Below are 13,685 nucleotides of genomic sequence, written 5' to 3'. Positions count from 1 at the left end.
AGGGGCGTCTTGGCTTTAATTTGATCATATCCTATTTCTCCTTTCATATTTTCATCTTTGTAAACAGAAATTTTGAGTGGAGCCCAACGTCATTGGATCAGATAACAGTGGGATGTTGATCTGCCGGAATTAGATTACTTTGCAAAATATTCAATTGCACATCAATTTATTGGTACCACGTTGCTTTTATATGTACTTGTGTTCATGGCACATCCCTTCATAAAACCCGAAAAAGAGAGAAATCTATATATGGTCTGACCTATGACTGGTTCTTCATGTGGGCAACACGAATGCTCACCGCACGCTTGTGTGCCTCCAGGCCCTCCACAGCGGCGAGGGTCTCAACCGTCTTGGCGAGACCGAGCAGGCCATCGGCGGTCAAGTTCGAGCTGGTGATATGCTTTAGGAAGGAGCCGAGGTTGACACCGGAGTACTGCTTGGCATAGCCGTAGGTAGCTGTAACAGGAGATGTTAGCAAGAATCAAAGAGGATATAGGAAAAACTGTTGTAGAGAGAGACATACGCAGCGAGTGGTTGACTCCGGCGGAGTAATCGCCAACACTCTCGGGGGTCCAGGCGCCGATGAAGACACTGCCGGCATTCTGGACATCCTTGACAAGAGACTCGGGGTTCTGAACCTGGAGGATTAGGTGCTCGGGCGCGTAATCGTTGCTGAGGGTCATGGCCTCGTTGATGTCGCGCACGACAAAGGTGATGGAGTGCGCGAGGGAGCCGCGGACGATATCCATGCGGGGTAGGGCCTTAGCCTGGGCATCGACTTCGTCTTCAATGGCACTTAGTTCGGCCTCGGTCAGGTCGACAGCGATGAGAATCACTTGTGAGTCGACGCCGTGCTCGGCCTGACTGAGAAGGTCGGATGCAACAAAGGCCGGGTTGGCGGTCTTGTCGGCGATCACGAGGACTTCACTGGGACCGGCGGGCATGTCGATGCTGACGCCGGCGGAAGTATCGTTGGAGACGAACATTTTTGCGGCCGTCACGAACTGGTTGCCTGGACCAAGGATCTTGTCGACCTTGGTGATGCTCTCGGTGCCGTAGGCCATGGCGGCCACAGCCTGGGCACCACCAGCCAAGACAATGCTCTCAGCACCGACCTTGTGGGCGACATAGACGATTTCGGGGGAGATACTGCCGTCGGAGCGGGGAGGCGAGGCCAGGACAATCTTCTTGCAGCCTGCCACCATGGCGGGAACACCCAGCATCATGGCAGTGGAGGGCAGCACAGCGGTGCCGCCAGGGATGTACAAACCGACACGCTCGATGGGGCGGGAGAAGCGAGAGCAAACCACACCAGGCATAGTCTCCATCTCGAGGGTTTCATTGCTTCCCATCTGCGCGGAGTGGAAGCGGTCGATGTTGCCAATGCTGATATCAAGTGCCTCCTGGACATCAGGGGACAGCTTCATAAGTTCAGCGGGGAAAGGTGCGTGGATAACGGGGGAGGTGAGTGATGTAGCATTCTCGAACTTGTGGGTGTATTTGAGCACTGCAGCGTCGCCGCCATCGCGGACATCCTGGATGATTGGCTTCACCAGGTTGACAATGGCTTCGTTGGACTTCTGGGAAGGACGCTTGAGGTAATCAGTGACGACCTGGGGAGTAGTAGAGGCAGTGATCACACGCCTCATCTCAATTCGGGATGTGCGATCCTCGACCGGGGCGGGTGCGGGGGCAGGGGCGGGCTTCGACTCGGGCTTGGCCAGGCCGGCCTTCTCAGCCCAAGGTCCCTTAGCATCCCCCTTTCTACGCTTCACCTTCAAGCTCTTGAGGTCAAGGTTTCGTTCGATATCCTCTAGGCTAACACCGGCAGCAGTGCACTTGGTCAGGGCAAAGTACAACAGGTCGGCGGCCTCGAAAGCAATCTCCTCCTTGGTGTCCGCACGGCACAACTCATCGGCCTCCTCCATGATCTTAGCGTCGATGAGCTTGGGCTCATTGAACAAACGCGCGGTGTATGATCCTGCGGGAGCATCCGCCTTGCGGGCGTCCAAAGTCTTTTGGAGACGAGACAGACCGGTAGATGCGCCAAAGCAGGTTTCAGTACCCAGGTGGCAGAATCCTAATGAGTCACCATGGTCAGTATACAAACATCTTCCATCAATGTACATAGCTAGTTCTTACCACGTCCAATTTGCTTGACAACAAAGACCAAGCAGTCAGAATCACAATCGAAGCCAATGCGAATCAATTTTTGCACATCCCCGCTGGACTGGCCCTTGTACCACAGACCACGCTTCCGGCTCTGGTAAACACCGGTGCCAGTACGCAAAGCCTCGACAATGCTCTCGTCACTGCTCCAAACAAAGCCCAGACACGCCCCCCGCTCATCAGTGACAGAAGTGGCATACAGGCCATTGGCCTGGTCAGTCACAGCGGTCGACGCAATAAGCTTGGCAGCAGAGATCTGGCCAGCCACATCCCGCTCAACGGTCAATGCCTGTGAGGGAAGGACAGCAATAGCACCCTGCTTTGTGACCTGTGTAATGGTATCCTCCGATACTGACTGAGTACCGAAGGTGGTGAAGAGCCGTGGGGAGTCCGAGCTAATCTTCAATTTCTCGGCGGCGGCGGGGACGGTGGAAGGTGCAGTGCAGACACTAGCTTCGCTGCGCTCGGGATTGACGGCAACCCATTGCTGGAAAGTATCCAATTGAGAGTCTGACAGGGCGTTGACGAGCAGACGGGACGAGGGCACGGATTGTTCTTCGGAGAGGGTGGTCAATTGGTCCAAGTTGATCAAGATCTTGGCGGCACCGGCGTTGAGGATATCGACGAGATCGCCGGCAGAGGAGATCTCAGTTGCATCGACGAAGATATCGAGGGCGCGGAAGTTCTGGCGTAGGAATTGCTCTGCCTGGACGAGACTCGAGACCTTGATCAGTACACGACCGAAGTAGGCGATTTGCTTGAGCGAAAGTCCGGACCCGGAGGTGGGGGAGGAGGGGTCGTGGGAGATGAGGAACGGTGTTGCCATGATGGGGGGTAGGTATAGTATAGTATAGTAGTAGAAAGAAAGACTGAAGAGGATAGTTAGATCCCCTAAATAAGACCCTTTTTGAGCAATTGGGAATTGTGGAGGAGAGCGATGACTCCCCCCTTTGCAACCTTTTTTTCTCCGGGGTCGGCCCGCACGCTGAATCATCCGATTAGATCCAGCCCTGGAGGGCTTTATCGATGGGTGAAATTATTAATGACCCTATTCTCCAAGGCTGTCTATAAAATTGCGATATACCTTGTCTATTGTTGCATTTTTACATTCTATATTAGATGTTTCAGTTACCAAGCACTATGTCTGCCTTGACTACCACCTAGGTAATTTTACAGGAGATTTTACTAGGTACTCCTGGAATCCCAGCACATAATCTAACCCAAGACTTTAGCCTTGGCTTGACCTGGCATTGCTCCAGGGAACATTCTCGAACAGCTGTTGGTGTTAATACAGCCAGAAGACCGTATGGTTCTCCGGCAAAAGTAGCACTCACAGCTGCCTCATACTAAGATACCAATATTGGTGCCTTGGGCTTTCGAAGGATGTTCAAACTGTCCCTAACAAGGCGAACTATGCTGTTGTGGCAGCAAGAGCAATGGTTGTCTCCCGCGAGATGCTTGTAGGAACCCGGAAAGGCGCTGATCTGCATGATGTATCCGCCCCGGGTATCCTAGTAAGTCGAATGACTACGTCTTTTAGCTTGGCCATACCATTCGGTCCACATGCGACATCATTGACTTGCGCTTGATCAGTACTGGGTATCGGAAGTTCTTGATCAATTTGGTCTAGAGCCCAGTGATTTTGAAGACTAGGATGATTTCAAAATTTGAACATGTATAGGCACCTTGAAATCTGATATAGGCAGAAGCGGGGATGGGGAACTGGGACTTCGTTTGAACCTGAAATCCTGCGAAAACTTGCTAAACTCGAGAAACATTCTACTATCGGGTTAAGAGGTGGATAAATGCGGACACATACAGTTCTACCGTAAAAGTCTCCGTGATTTTGGCAAAAACTAGAAATAAACCTGACCACTTTGTTAAATAACAATATTAATAAATTTAATAGTAGAATTAACTTATCTATTCTTTAGATAATCTATAGTAAATTCTCTAATTTATCTTATATAAATATTCTCTAGCCTCTTCTCTCTATAAATATATAACTTTGGACGCTTTTACTCTATAATTAAATAGTGTTATCGTTGAATGAAATGTTTAGGTTGATTTCTGAATTTTAGTAGGGACAGGATCTCGGAGACTTTTACGGTGACTATACCCCTAGAAGTATCTATTTAACCCAAGGCCGTTGAAAACCAGTCAACTCCCAGAAAGTTCACAGTTCCATTTCTAACATGTCATTTCCACCCACCCCCACCGGCGAGAGCAGCTCTCACTCCGGTAACTGCCATTGCGGTGCCGTGCGATTCAACTTCAAACTATCGCCGCCCCTGTATGAATACCCTACCAATAGCTGCAACTGTTCCATCTGCACAAAGAACGGCTACTTGTTCGTCTACCCGTTCAACAAGGATTTTACCATCGAACAAGGCGATACGCTCAAAGATTATCTCTTTGCCGAGCACAGGTCGAAGCACCAATTCTGCGGGGTGTGCGGAAGTAGTTGCTTCATCCGTATTCTGGAAGAGGGAGCACCACCGATCTCTGCCGTCAATGTAAGTCGAATGGGTAATGTGATAGTTGCAGCTACTGATCGTATTAGGTACGACTACTACAGGACATTGATATTGAGAAACTGAATCTCAACAAGTGTGATGGAAGGTCGGTCGGGCCAGCGTACAAGTTTTAGAGCAATCCTTTGCACTCATAATCCATTTTCAAAGTCCTAAAATGACTTATATTTATTTCGAGTGTGAAAATGGCTAGTGTAGATAATATATAGTAGAATTCCAATCTATGCTTTGGCATCTATATATTCTCAATCGATAAGTACTTCCAAACTACTTAAAACTGGTTCAAATTCACAAGCACGGACCTGTCCATTTATAAACAATCCAAGGAACCAAGTCACTTTCAAAATGTGAATTTGATGTCAGACACTCCAGTCCGGTGATAAAACTCATCACATTGAGGGGTATGTTGCATGTCAAAGCACCCGGCGTGACAGGGTTCTTTTGATCAGCCAAGACCTGTGCTCAAGTATATCCTGGACACCCTGGATAAGAGTATCCGTCATGTTTTCCCGTCACGTCCAGGAGTCGTCTGGCTCGGTCATCCGTATATTATATGGCCTGGGGAAGTCCGAGAGTTCCAAGGTCTAGATGAATTTTGAGGTATACCTTCAAAGATCTCAAATATGTGAAAAACGAAGATGTACTTGCATTCTCCAATAGTTGACGGCGCCCTTGCAGATCCCCAAGGACCCCTGAATCTTGCCCGAGAACTTTTCTTTTCCACAGGAATGACATCCGACAACTCGGTGATTTTAGATCAGAATGCAAGTGACGGGGAAAAAAATAATAAACAAGGGTCGCGTGTGTCCGCCCGCATGCCTTCCCCTTTTACCCTCTTTCTTGTAACATATCATCTGGCACTCCCATATTTAATTGCATTGACCTGCGTTGCAGTTCAGGTGGTCCCTCGTTCTGCAATTGAAACTATTCCTAGGTTTGCACCGATCCTGCCTAAACCTATATATCTATACCCTCCACATAATCATGCGTATCTCCTCTCTGTCGCTCCCTTTGGCAGTGCTGGGCCTCGTTGGGTCTGCTGCAGCCTATCCCTACCCTGAACCAGAGGTCTTGCGCCACGACTCGGACAAACAGGCCAAGGCCGATGCTGTCAAGGAAGCCTTCCAACATGCATGGAATGGATATGTCAAATATGCTTTCCCTCATGACGAGTTGCATCCTGTGAGCAATGGCTATGGTGACTCCAGGTGAGCATATCCGATTTATACAGTGCATGCTGTGAGTTGACTCGCGATAGGAATGGATGGGGAGCTTCCGCTGTCGACGCTCTCTCAACCGCCATTATCATGGGTAACCGTGATGCCGTTCAAAAGATACTGGACCACATTGAAACTATTGATTTCTCAAAGACCAACGACGAGGTCAGCCTGTTTGAGACTACTATCCGATACCTTGGTGGCATGTTGTCCGGCTATGATTTGCTCAAGGACTCTGCAGCGCATCTTGCCCTCAATTCAACCCAAGTCGACAACCTGCTTATCCAGTCCAAGAAACTCGGGGATGTCTTGAAATTTGCATTTGATACGCCATCCGGTGTTCCCTACAATAACCTTGACATAGCTTCCAAGGGAAATGATGGCTCGAGAACCAATGGTCTTGCAGTAACCGGAACTCTGGTACTGGAGTGGACCCGGTTGTCCGATTTGACCGGTGATGATGAATATGCCAAGATAAGCCAGAAGGCCCAGTCGTACCTTCTAAATCCTCAGCCATCAAGCGGAGAGCCATTCCCGGGCCTGGTGGGAAGCAACATCAACATTTCCAATGGCCATTTCACCGACGGTGCTGTCTCGTGGAACGGCGGCGATGACTCGTTCTACGAGTACCTGATTAAGATGTATGTGTACGACCCCAAGCGCTTCAAGTCATACAAGGACCGATGGGTCCTCGCAGCCGAGTCGACAATCAAACACCTCCAATCGCATCCCGCCCCTCGCCCGGAGATAACCTGGTTGGCCTCATACTACAACGGCCAATATGATCTTAGCTCACAGCACCTGACCTGCTTCGACGGCGGCAGTTTTATCCTGGGCGGTACCGTGCTGAACCGACAAGACTTTATCGATTTCGGCTTGCAGCTTGTGGATGGCTGCGAGGCTACTTACAACCAGACCCTGACAGGCATCGGACCAGACTCCTGGGGCTGGGATCCGAAGAAAGTGCCATCCGACCAAAAGGATTTCTACGAGAAGGCCGGATTCTATATCAATAGCGGCGCATATGTTTTGCGCCCTGAAGTGATCGAGAGCTTCTACTATGCGTACCGCGTCACGGGCAATGAAATCGTGAGTCATTTCTTTTCTACTAATGTTTCAAAACCTACTGACCTATATATAGTACCGTGACTGGGTGTGGAACGGCTTCAAGGCGATCAATTCTACCTGCCGCACTAGTTCGGGCTTTGCTGCTGTAAGCAACGTGAATGTAGCTGGCGGGGGGTCTAAGTACGATAATGAGGAGAGCTTCCTCTTTGCTGAAGTTCTGAAATATGCGTACCTTGTACATGCAGAGGGTCAGTTGCTAGCCTTTCCAGTCACCTTTCTCTTTCATAAATCATTGCTAATGCTGGGTTTTGGTATAGATGCCCCGTGGCAAGTCCAGAAGGGCCAAAAGAATGAGTTCGTGTTCAACACTGAGGCTCATCCCGTGCGCGTGGCGCATACCTAGGTTCTAGGATAGGGTTATCACTAGTTACACTATATAGTGCATGCATCAAGCCTATATTACCTTTTGCCATTGGATTCGATGTAAGAAAAAGCACAATTTGTAACCTTATAAACCATTATTATAACGTACGAGATGTCTAGAAACACTGATTTCTCAGTTTGCAAACTAAAGCCTTCAACTCAAGATGTCGCAAGAAAATAAGTCGCATCAGACGATCGCGTTGTATTACATTCATCTCAGCTCTATGGGCCAGTTTAAAACATGAGAACAACACCCGATATTTAATGGAGCCGGATAGCCTATACGAATTAATAGCTGAGCGCCATATGGCCGACTCGACCAAAAGAGAAGGATAACCTGACATTGCTTAATTATTCTAGAGCTTAAAGATTCTATAAGGGAAATACAAAGGGCAGATATCTTAGCTCGGCATCGAATTGCGCCATTTGCAGATTTGGTGACACAATAACTCGCTAATGAAATCCAATTAAACACCCTCCTAAGATTGGTCACATAGTACACAATGATGCTATCCGCGAGGTGTATCGCGAAAACGCTAACATGCTAGATGTCGAGCTTCATTATCCGCTGTGTATAAGAAGGCTATGAAATATCTTGGAATACAATAAATAGTAAAAAGCCGACAACCCTAAGCTATCACCCCAAAGCCATGGCGTCCCTAAAACAAACTCTCCTGGCAGCCTTAGCAACAACGTCCTTACCCCAACCAAACACCAATAGCTATTATCGCTCACGACCTGACCTTGCACCACCTCAATTAAATATCACCATCCCCGCCACAAGCCCCGATGGCTCCGAATACGTCTTCATCGCTCCTTACTCGATGAGTGGAGCCCTCGGACGGCCCGGTCCGTACATCTACCGCAAAGATGGCGACTTGGTGTGGGCTGGCACAGGGTACTACGCCGGTTTCGTGGGGAATTTCCATCCTACCACATATCAGGGGAAACCTGTTCTCCAGGCATTCCAGGGTAATATGGATACTTCCCATGGCGAAGGGTATGGTCAGCATGTCCTGCTAGATCAGAGCTATCAGCACGTTGTTACCTCAACTGCCGGGAACCATCGTGTTTCGTCGATCCACGAATTCAATATTATCCAGGGAGAGACGGCTTTGATTGAGGTCTTTTATACCACCCCGGCGAATTTGTCGGCTTATGGTGGGAATTCTTCGCAGCAGTGGGTGGGGAATGGGATTTTCCAAGGTTTGTTTGTTGTGAAAACTGGATGATGACTTTGCTGATTCTGATTATTTGAATAGAAAATCATATTGCCACGGGAGAGTTGATCTTTGAGTGGAATGCCTTGGAGCATGTTGACCCGTCTGGTAAGATGATTTGCTGTTACTCGACAAAGACCATATTTAACCTCCAACTAGAAAGCCTAGTGACACTAGGTTCCACAAAGGCCAATAGCGGATTGTCCTCCGCCGAAGCATGGGATTACTTCCACATCAACAGTCTCGACAAAAACGAAGAAGGAGACTACCTGCTCTCATCTCGACACACGAGCACGGTATTCAAGATCAACGGCACGGATGGTTCAATCATCTGGCGGCTCGGCGGAAAGTACCCCAGTTTTTCACAAATCGGCAACTGGACCTTCGGATTCCAACACGATGCCCACTGGCAACCGCAGCTCAGCCAGCCCGGGACGGAAGTAATCTCATTCTTCGACAACTCTGGCGACGGAACTATCACATTTAACGAGGTGTCGCGAGCGTTGGTTGTCCAAATCAACCACACAGATAGCACGGCGACAGTTCTCCGCAACGCAACAGCGCCCTACGATCTCCAAGCCCAGTCCCAGGGGAATGCACAGCTGCTTTCTGACGACCGAATCTTCGTCAACTGGGGATCGGAGGGGGCCTTCACGGAATTTGGTGCTGATAATGAGATTCTGTACCATGCCTTTATCCAGACGGGGTCGGTCAGCTACCGTGGCTTTTTGGCGAACTGGACTGGTACGCCACAGGAAAGCCCAGCGCTGGTTGCGCTAAAAACAGACTCTAATCTTGTTGAGCTTTACGTGTCTTGGAATGGGGATACGGAGACTGCGGCTTGGAGATTCTTTTATGTCAACGGGCAGGAGAAGTCGCAGATTGGCCTAGTTGATAGGGATTCGTTTGAGACGGTCTTTACTTGGAAGCCAAATTTTGGACTGTCTTCCTCTGCGAGATTTGTTGCCGAGGCGATTGGCGCGCATGGGGAGTCTCTTGCACGGACGTTTCCTTTGACTATGGAATAAAGCTCCGAAATTAAGATGTTCAATAGGTAAGCAAGTACTGCACAAGTCGACCAAACTAGTAAAGTAAGACGCATATCTCCAAACATAATAATTGCCAAGGGTATAAGAATGCGGGAAGAGGTAGGTGGGGTGAATACTCACATACTCACCCCACATAGGATGATGTGGTTGTGAAGTGGCAGGGATAGGTTTGAATAGCTTTAAATGATTTATAGCCATCTCTGTTTCTTATTTCTACAATACCAATCGACATATTCAGACCTTCTGATCTCGTTCACAATGCCTCAATTGCATCTTTCTAATGGACAAACCGACTATTATGAGATAAACGACTTCACGGCTCCTTGGAAAGCCGACGAAACTGATATAGTCATTTTCCAAGCGGGAATAGGTCGTCATACAGAGCTTCTGTTTCATCTTGTACCACTCTTGAGTGGATCTGTCCGTCTTATCCGGCGCGATCTTCGTGGGCACGGCAAAAGCTCCATTGGAGATGCTGACGGATACAATTACACGTTAGATACGCTGGTTGAAGAGATGGCTGAATTTGTGGACAAGGTGGCAAAAAGACCTGTCCACTGGGTTGGAGAAAGCACAGCAGGAATGCTCGCTATTGCATTCGCCAAGGCGTATCCAGAAAAGCTGAAATCCCTCATTATCATATCAACGCCGCTTGAGCTCGGGTGAGTGAGCGATCCATCATCAAATATATTTGACCTATGGTTAACAAGACTATTACAGTGAGAGATTTATGTCTATGACTTCAGAGCCTTACAGCTCCCCTGGCGAAGCCGTTCGTAAGCTCGGAATACTTGAATGGAAACGCACTCGGCCTGTGACAACACTCGATGCCAATCAAAATGTTGAAAGCTATGATATGGGTGACTTCTCGGGCGAGGCCTACAAAGCCTGGGATGAGGAAATGTTGCAGAAATGTTCTTCCGAAGGCATCGCGCGGTATTTCGACTTTATTACCCAAGTCGATATCACAGGCCTTCCTCAGGATGTCAAGACCCCGACATTGGTTTTGTCACCGAAGAACAGCATGGCGAGTCCTGTGGCCGTGAACCAGCAGATTGCTTCCACGATACAAGATTCCCGCCTTGTCATTATACCAAGTGTTGGTCATATGGTATACATAGATCAGCCCCGCGCCACCTGTGATGCGATATTACAGTGGGTGCAGGACTTGAAACAGAGAAGGAGTGTGTAATTTACCACCAGTCAACAATCAATTTCAGATATACCTATTAGCCCAGCTGGACTTTCTTAGATAACCTCGAGATTATGCTCTTCATTCACTAAACTAAGACAAATCTAAAAACTTCGTGACTTGATGTGAGACCCCGATGGATCCCAGGAGGATAATAGGAGATAGAGCCTGGTACAAGAGTATGGGGTGGTCTTGTACTTGGAACTAATGGCTGCTTTTTCTCAGAGGAAGCGCACTGCGACTAAATACAATCTACCCTATGTACCATAGCGAGTCTCTTTTGATGCCTTCGGGCATCAACACATGGTCCACGGGTGCGCTGAGGCATTAGTCATGTGCTTGGAGTATGGTCGCGACTTGCACAATTGATGCCGAATCTGGCCATATTACACGGTTTTTGGCTTATAGAAAAATATTAGATAATTTCATCACTAGGAAGTCATGAGTCTACATAAGGGTATTAGAAGTGGGGATACTCGATCGCTTTAGAATGAGGTTTCAGAGACTAGCTATTCTTGATTGAACCCATTCATTTTGAACGGTACACCGACATCTGTGTATCTGAATTCTGAACATTTTCGGAATCAAGGCTCATTTTCGTACCCTGGAAGGAATTTCATGTTCAAGGAATACAGACCATGGGCCTGGAGAGTCTTTCGCCCAAGGGTGGAAACCTTTTCAAGGTCTTGTCGACAATCCCAATATAGGCCTCTCACCTCCAGTGCCTTGCCTGCTGCAAGATACGCAACAGTATTTGCACAAAGCTCTGGGGAATCCTTGAACAGATGTCTCATCTCTTGTTGTTGCTCAAGCGTTGTTGCACCTATGTCCAGATTAACATTAGATCGAGAAAAAATTGCAATCAATGATACAAAACATACCTTTAAACATCTCACCCCAAACTCCACCCGGATGAAGGGCGTAACAATGTACTTGTTCGCCCAGGTCCTGCAAGTCTAGTTCGGCTTGAAGAGTACCAGTCATCCTCACAATCGCTGCCTTGCTCGAGTTATAGCCGAACCCGGTAGGCATATCAATTGTTGCGGATCGAGACGCCATGTTGATAATGCACCCTGTCTTTCTTTCACACATAGTGCGTAGAACCTGGTATATGCAAAGAGCAGGCCCCTTCACATTGACTTCCATGACCTTCCAGAAGTCATTGAATGCTTCATCAACAGCAAGGCTACTACCAGTAATACCGGCATTGTTGACAAGGATATCCACAGGCCCTAGCGCAGTTTCGATCGCTGCGAATGTATTCGAGACACCTTCGGGGCTCGTAATGTCGCACTTGTATGGCTCGACCTTGACTCCAAAAGCTTCGCATGCTGCTTTTGTTTCACGTAGTTGTTCAAGATTGAGATCAAGGATTGCGAGGTTTGCTCCGGAGTTGGCCAAGGCCACTGATATGGCTCGTCCAATTCCTACTCAAGCATTAGTGCCGATTTTTCTCCATCTAGGTCATTTTCAATTATCACCTCTGGCAGCTCCGGTCACAACAGCAATTTTGCCTTTGTTTGCGCCGATAAGGTTTTCTGGTTTCAAAGGCCCATATGGGCTATGATGTAGAGGAATTGTGGAAACTCCGAAATCGTTTGGATCCATTTTTTCGTATGTTGTATTTTTTAAAGCTAGACAAATCGGATGCACTGCATAAAACAAGTGTTCATACAGATTATGGATATACATTTATAAATATAGCTAATGGCTAGGTGTGTTTGTGATGTGGGGTGTGGGGCCTAGAAGCCCTGGAGATTCCCGTGGGGGCCTCTCGGAGGCTTAGGGGTTGCCGGAGCATGGGAAATGGTTTTGACTGCCGGTCAACTGCCTACAGTACCTTTTAGCGTCTAGATTTTCAATTATATTAGCCGTAGTATTAGTTAATTGGACCAAAGGAGTTCCGTGGATTTTTCTGGCTTACATTATATTGTATTCGCGGGTGACATTTTGGCTTTCGGGGATCGGACTGGTTTCGGCTATAATGTGGTCTCGTCTTCGCACAGGAAAACAATAATGTGGGAGGTGCTTGAACGCCCTATTCAAGTTCCTACAAACGATGACAGTAGTATCAATGTATTCAATGAATCACGATAGACTATCGTCGATAGTGCAAGACTTAGCTCTATATACCGGATTTAGTCCAGTACCATAGTTCTAAACCATATCCAGTTGATATGGATCAAATTAGAAAATCAATAGTAAGCATAGTCAGTGCAGTGACCAGACTAAGCATCCATTATGGCCGACTATATCGAAATTACTTTATCGAGATAGGCAAAACATTTATCCCGTTTCTTGAGCGCCACAATCGTATTCTGATGAATGCTAGAGAGGAAATAGTACCAGAAAGAAGGATGATAAAGTGCAAGGTCTCTGGATTCAGAACTTCGGAACACAGTGGGAATTATATCATGGCCATCAGCAGATATTTCTCGCAAGCCCGCATATTCAGGCCAGTTGACGATGTGATGCAGTGAGGTAAGATAGAGGCGTTGTAATGTATCATGCATAGATAACGGGTTCCAGCATCTCAACATATTCCGAAAGAGAGGAGTCTACTATGTAATAGGGAATGGGAAGCAAGAAGACACCAGAATAATTTAATTCATCTGTGATAAGTCATATAGGAGAAGGAGAAGGGTCCCGAGGAGCCGGCTGCCAGTAAGATCCACCAGTCCCCCATAACACGAGAAGATAGACGTGGAGAGCATCATAGAGCGGTCTCATAAAAGCTTGCCAGTGAAGAATTTTATTTTTTTGCTAAGGAATTTCAAAGCTTGTTGTACTTGTTGACAATATCGCGAGCACCG

At 47.8% G+C, this 13,685-nt stretch overlaps 6 protein-coding genes across 6 annotated transcripts; 4 read left to right on the top strand and 2 right to left on the bottom strand.

Moving 5' to 3' along the window:
• Positions 1 to 259: 259 nt before the first annotated feature.
• N7517_003471 (histidine biosynthesis protein HIS4) lies at positions 260 to 2,995 on the bottom strand (the record flags this gene model as incomplete). Its single annotated transcript, XM_056721201.1, has 3 exons — positions 260 to 456; positions 524 to 2,080; positions 2,143 to 2,995. The coding sequence occupies 3 exons, from the start codon at positions 2,993 to 2,995 to the stop codon at positions 260 to 262; spliced, it is 2,607 nt and encodes an 868-aa protein (XP_056585336.1).
• Positions 2,996 to 4,364: 1,369 nt separating this feature from the next.
• On the top strand, positions 4,365 to 4,819 carry N7517_003470 (GFA family protein; the record flags this gene model as incomplete). The annotated part of the gene is made up of 2 exons (XM_056721200.1): positions 4,365 to 4,685; positions 4,733 to 4,819. 2 exons carry the CDS (start codon positions 4,365 to 4,367, stop codon positions 4,817 to 4,819), a joined length of 408 nt encoding a protein of 135 aa, XP_056585335.1.
• Positions 4,820 to 5,687: 868 nt separating this feature from the next.
• Positions 5,688 to 7,391, top strand: N7517_003469 (glycoside hydrolase family 47 protein; the record flags this gene model as incomplete). Its single annotated transcript, XM_056721199.1, has 4 exons — positions 5,688 to 5,911; positions 5,962 to 7,009; positions 7,062 to 7,236; positions 7,306 to 7,391. 4 exons carry the CDS (start codon positions 5,688 to 5,690, stop codon positions 7,389 to 7,391), a joined length of 1,533 nt encoding a protein of 510 aa, XP_056585334.1.
• A 670-nt stretch (positions 7,392 to 8,061) lies between these two features.
• N7517_003468 (arylsulfotransferase family protein) lies at positions 8,062 to 9,659 on the top strand (the record flags this gene model as incomplete). The annotated part of the gene is made up of 3 exons (XM_056721198.1): positions 8,062 to 8,617; positions 8,674 to 8,739; positions 8,791 to 9,659. 3 exons carry the CDS (start codon positions 8,062 to 8,064, stop codon positions 9,657 to 9,659), a joined length of 1,491 nt encoding a protein of 496 aa, XP_056585333.1.
• A 279-nt stretch (positions 9,660 to 9,938) lies between these two features.
• Positions 9,939 to 10,872, top strand: N7517_003467 (alpha/beta fold hydrolase; the record flags this gene model as incomplete). Its single annotated transcript, XM_056721197.1, has 2 exons — positions 9,939 to 10,342; positions 10,401 to 10,872. 2 exons carry the CDS (start codon positions 9,939 to 9,941, stop codon positions 10,870 to 10,872), a joined length of 876 nt encoding a protein of 291 aa, XP_056585332.1.
• Positions 10,873 to 11,456: 584 nt separating this feature from the next.
• N7517_003466 (SDR family NAD(P)-dependent oxidoreductase) lies at positions 11,457 to 12,480 on the bottom strand (the record flags this gene model as incomplete). The annotated part of the gene is made up of 3 exons (XM_056721196.1): positions 11,457 to 11,695; positions 11,754 to 12,299; positions 12,354 to 12,480. The coding sequence occupies 3 exons, from the start codon at positions 12,478 to 12,480 to the stop codon at positions 11,457 to 11,459; spliced, it is 912 nt and encodes a 303-aa protein (XP_056585331.1).
• Positions 12,481 to 13,685: the final 1,205 nt, after the last annotated feature.

This window comes from Penicillium concentricum (assembly GCF_028827145.1).
Source record: "Penicillium concentricum strain IBT 3081 chromosome Unknown utg000001l_segment0_segment0, whole genome shotgun sequence".
In the NCBI taxonomy this organism is placed as follows: domain Eukaryota; kingdom Fungi; phylum Ascomycota; class Eurotiomycetes; order Eurotiales; family Aspergillaceae; genus Penicillium; species Penicillium concentricum.
This window is presented reverse-complemented; position numbering and strand designations above follow the sequence as displayed.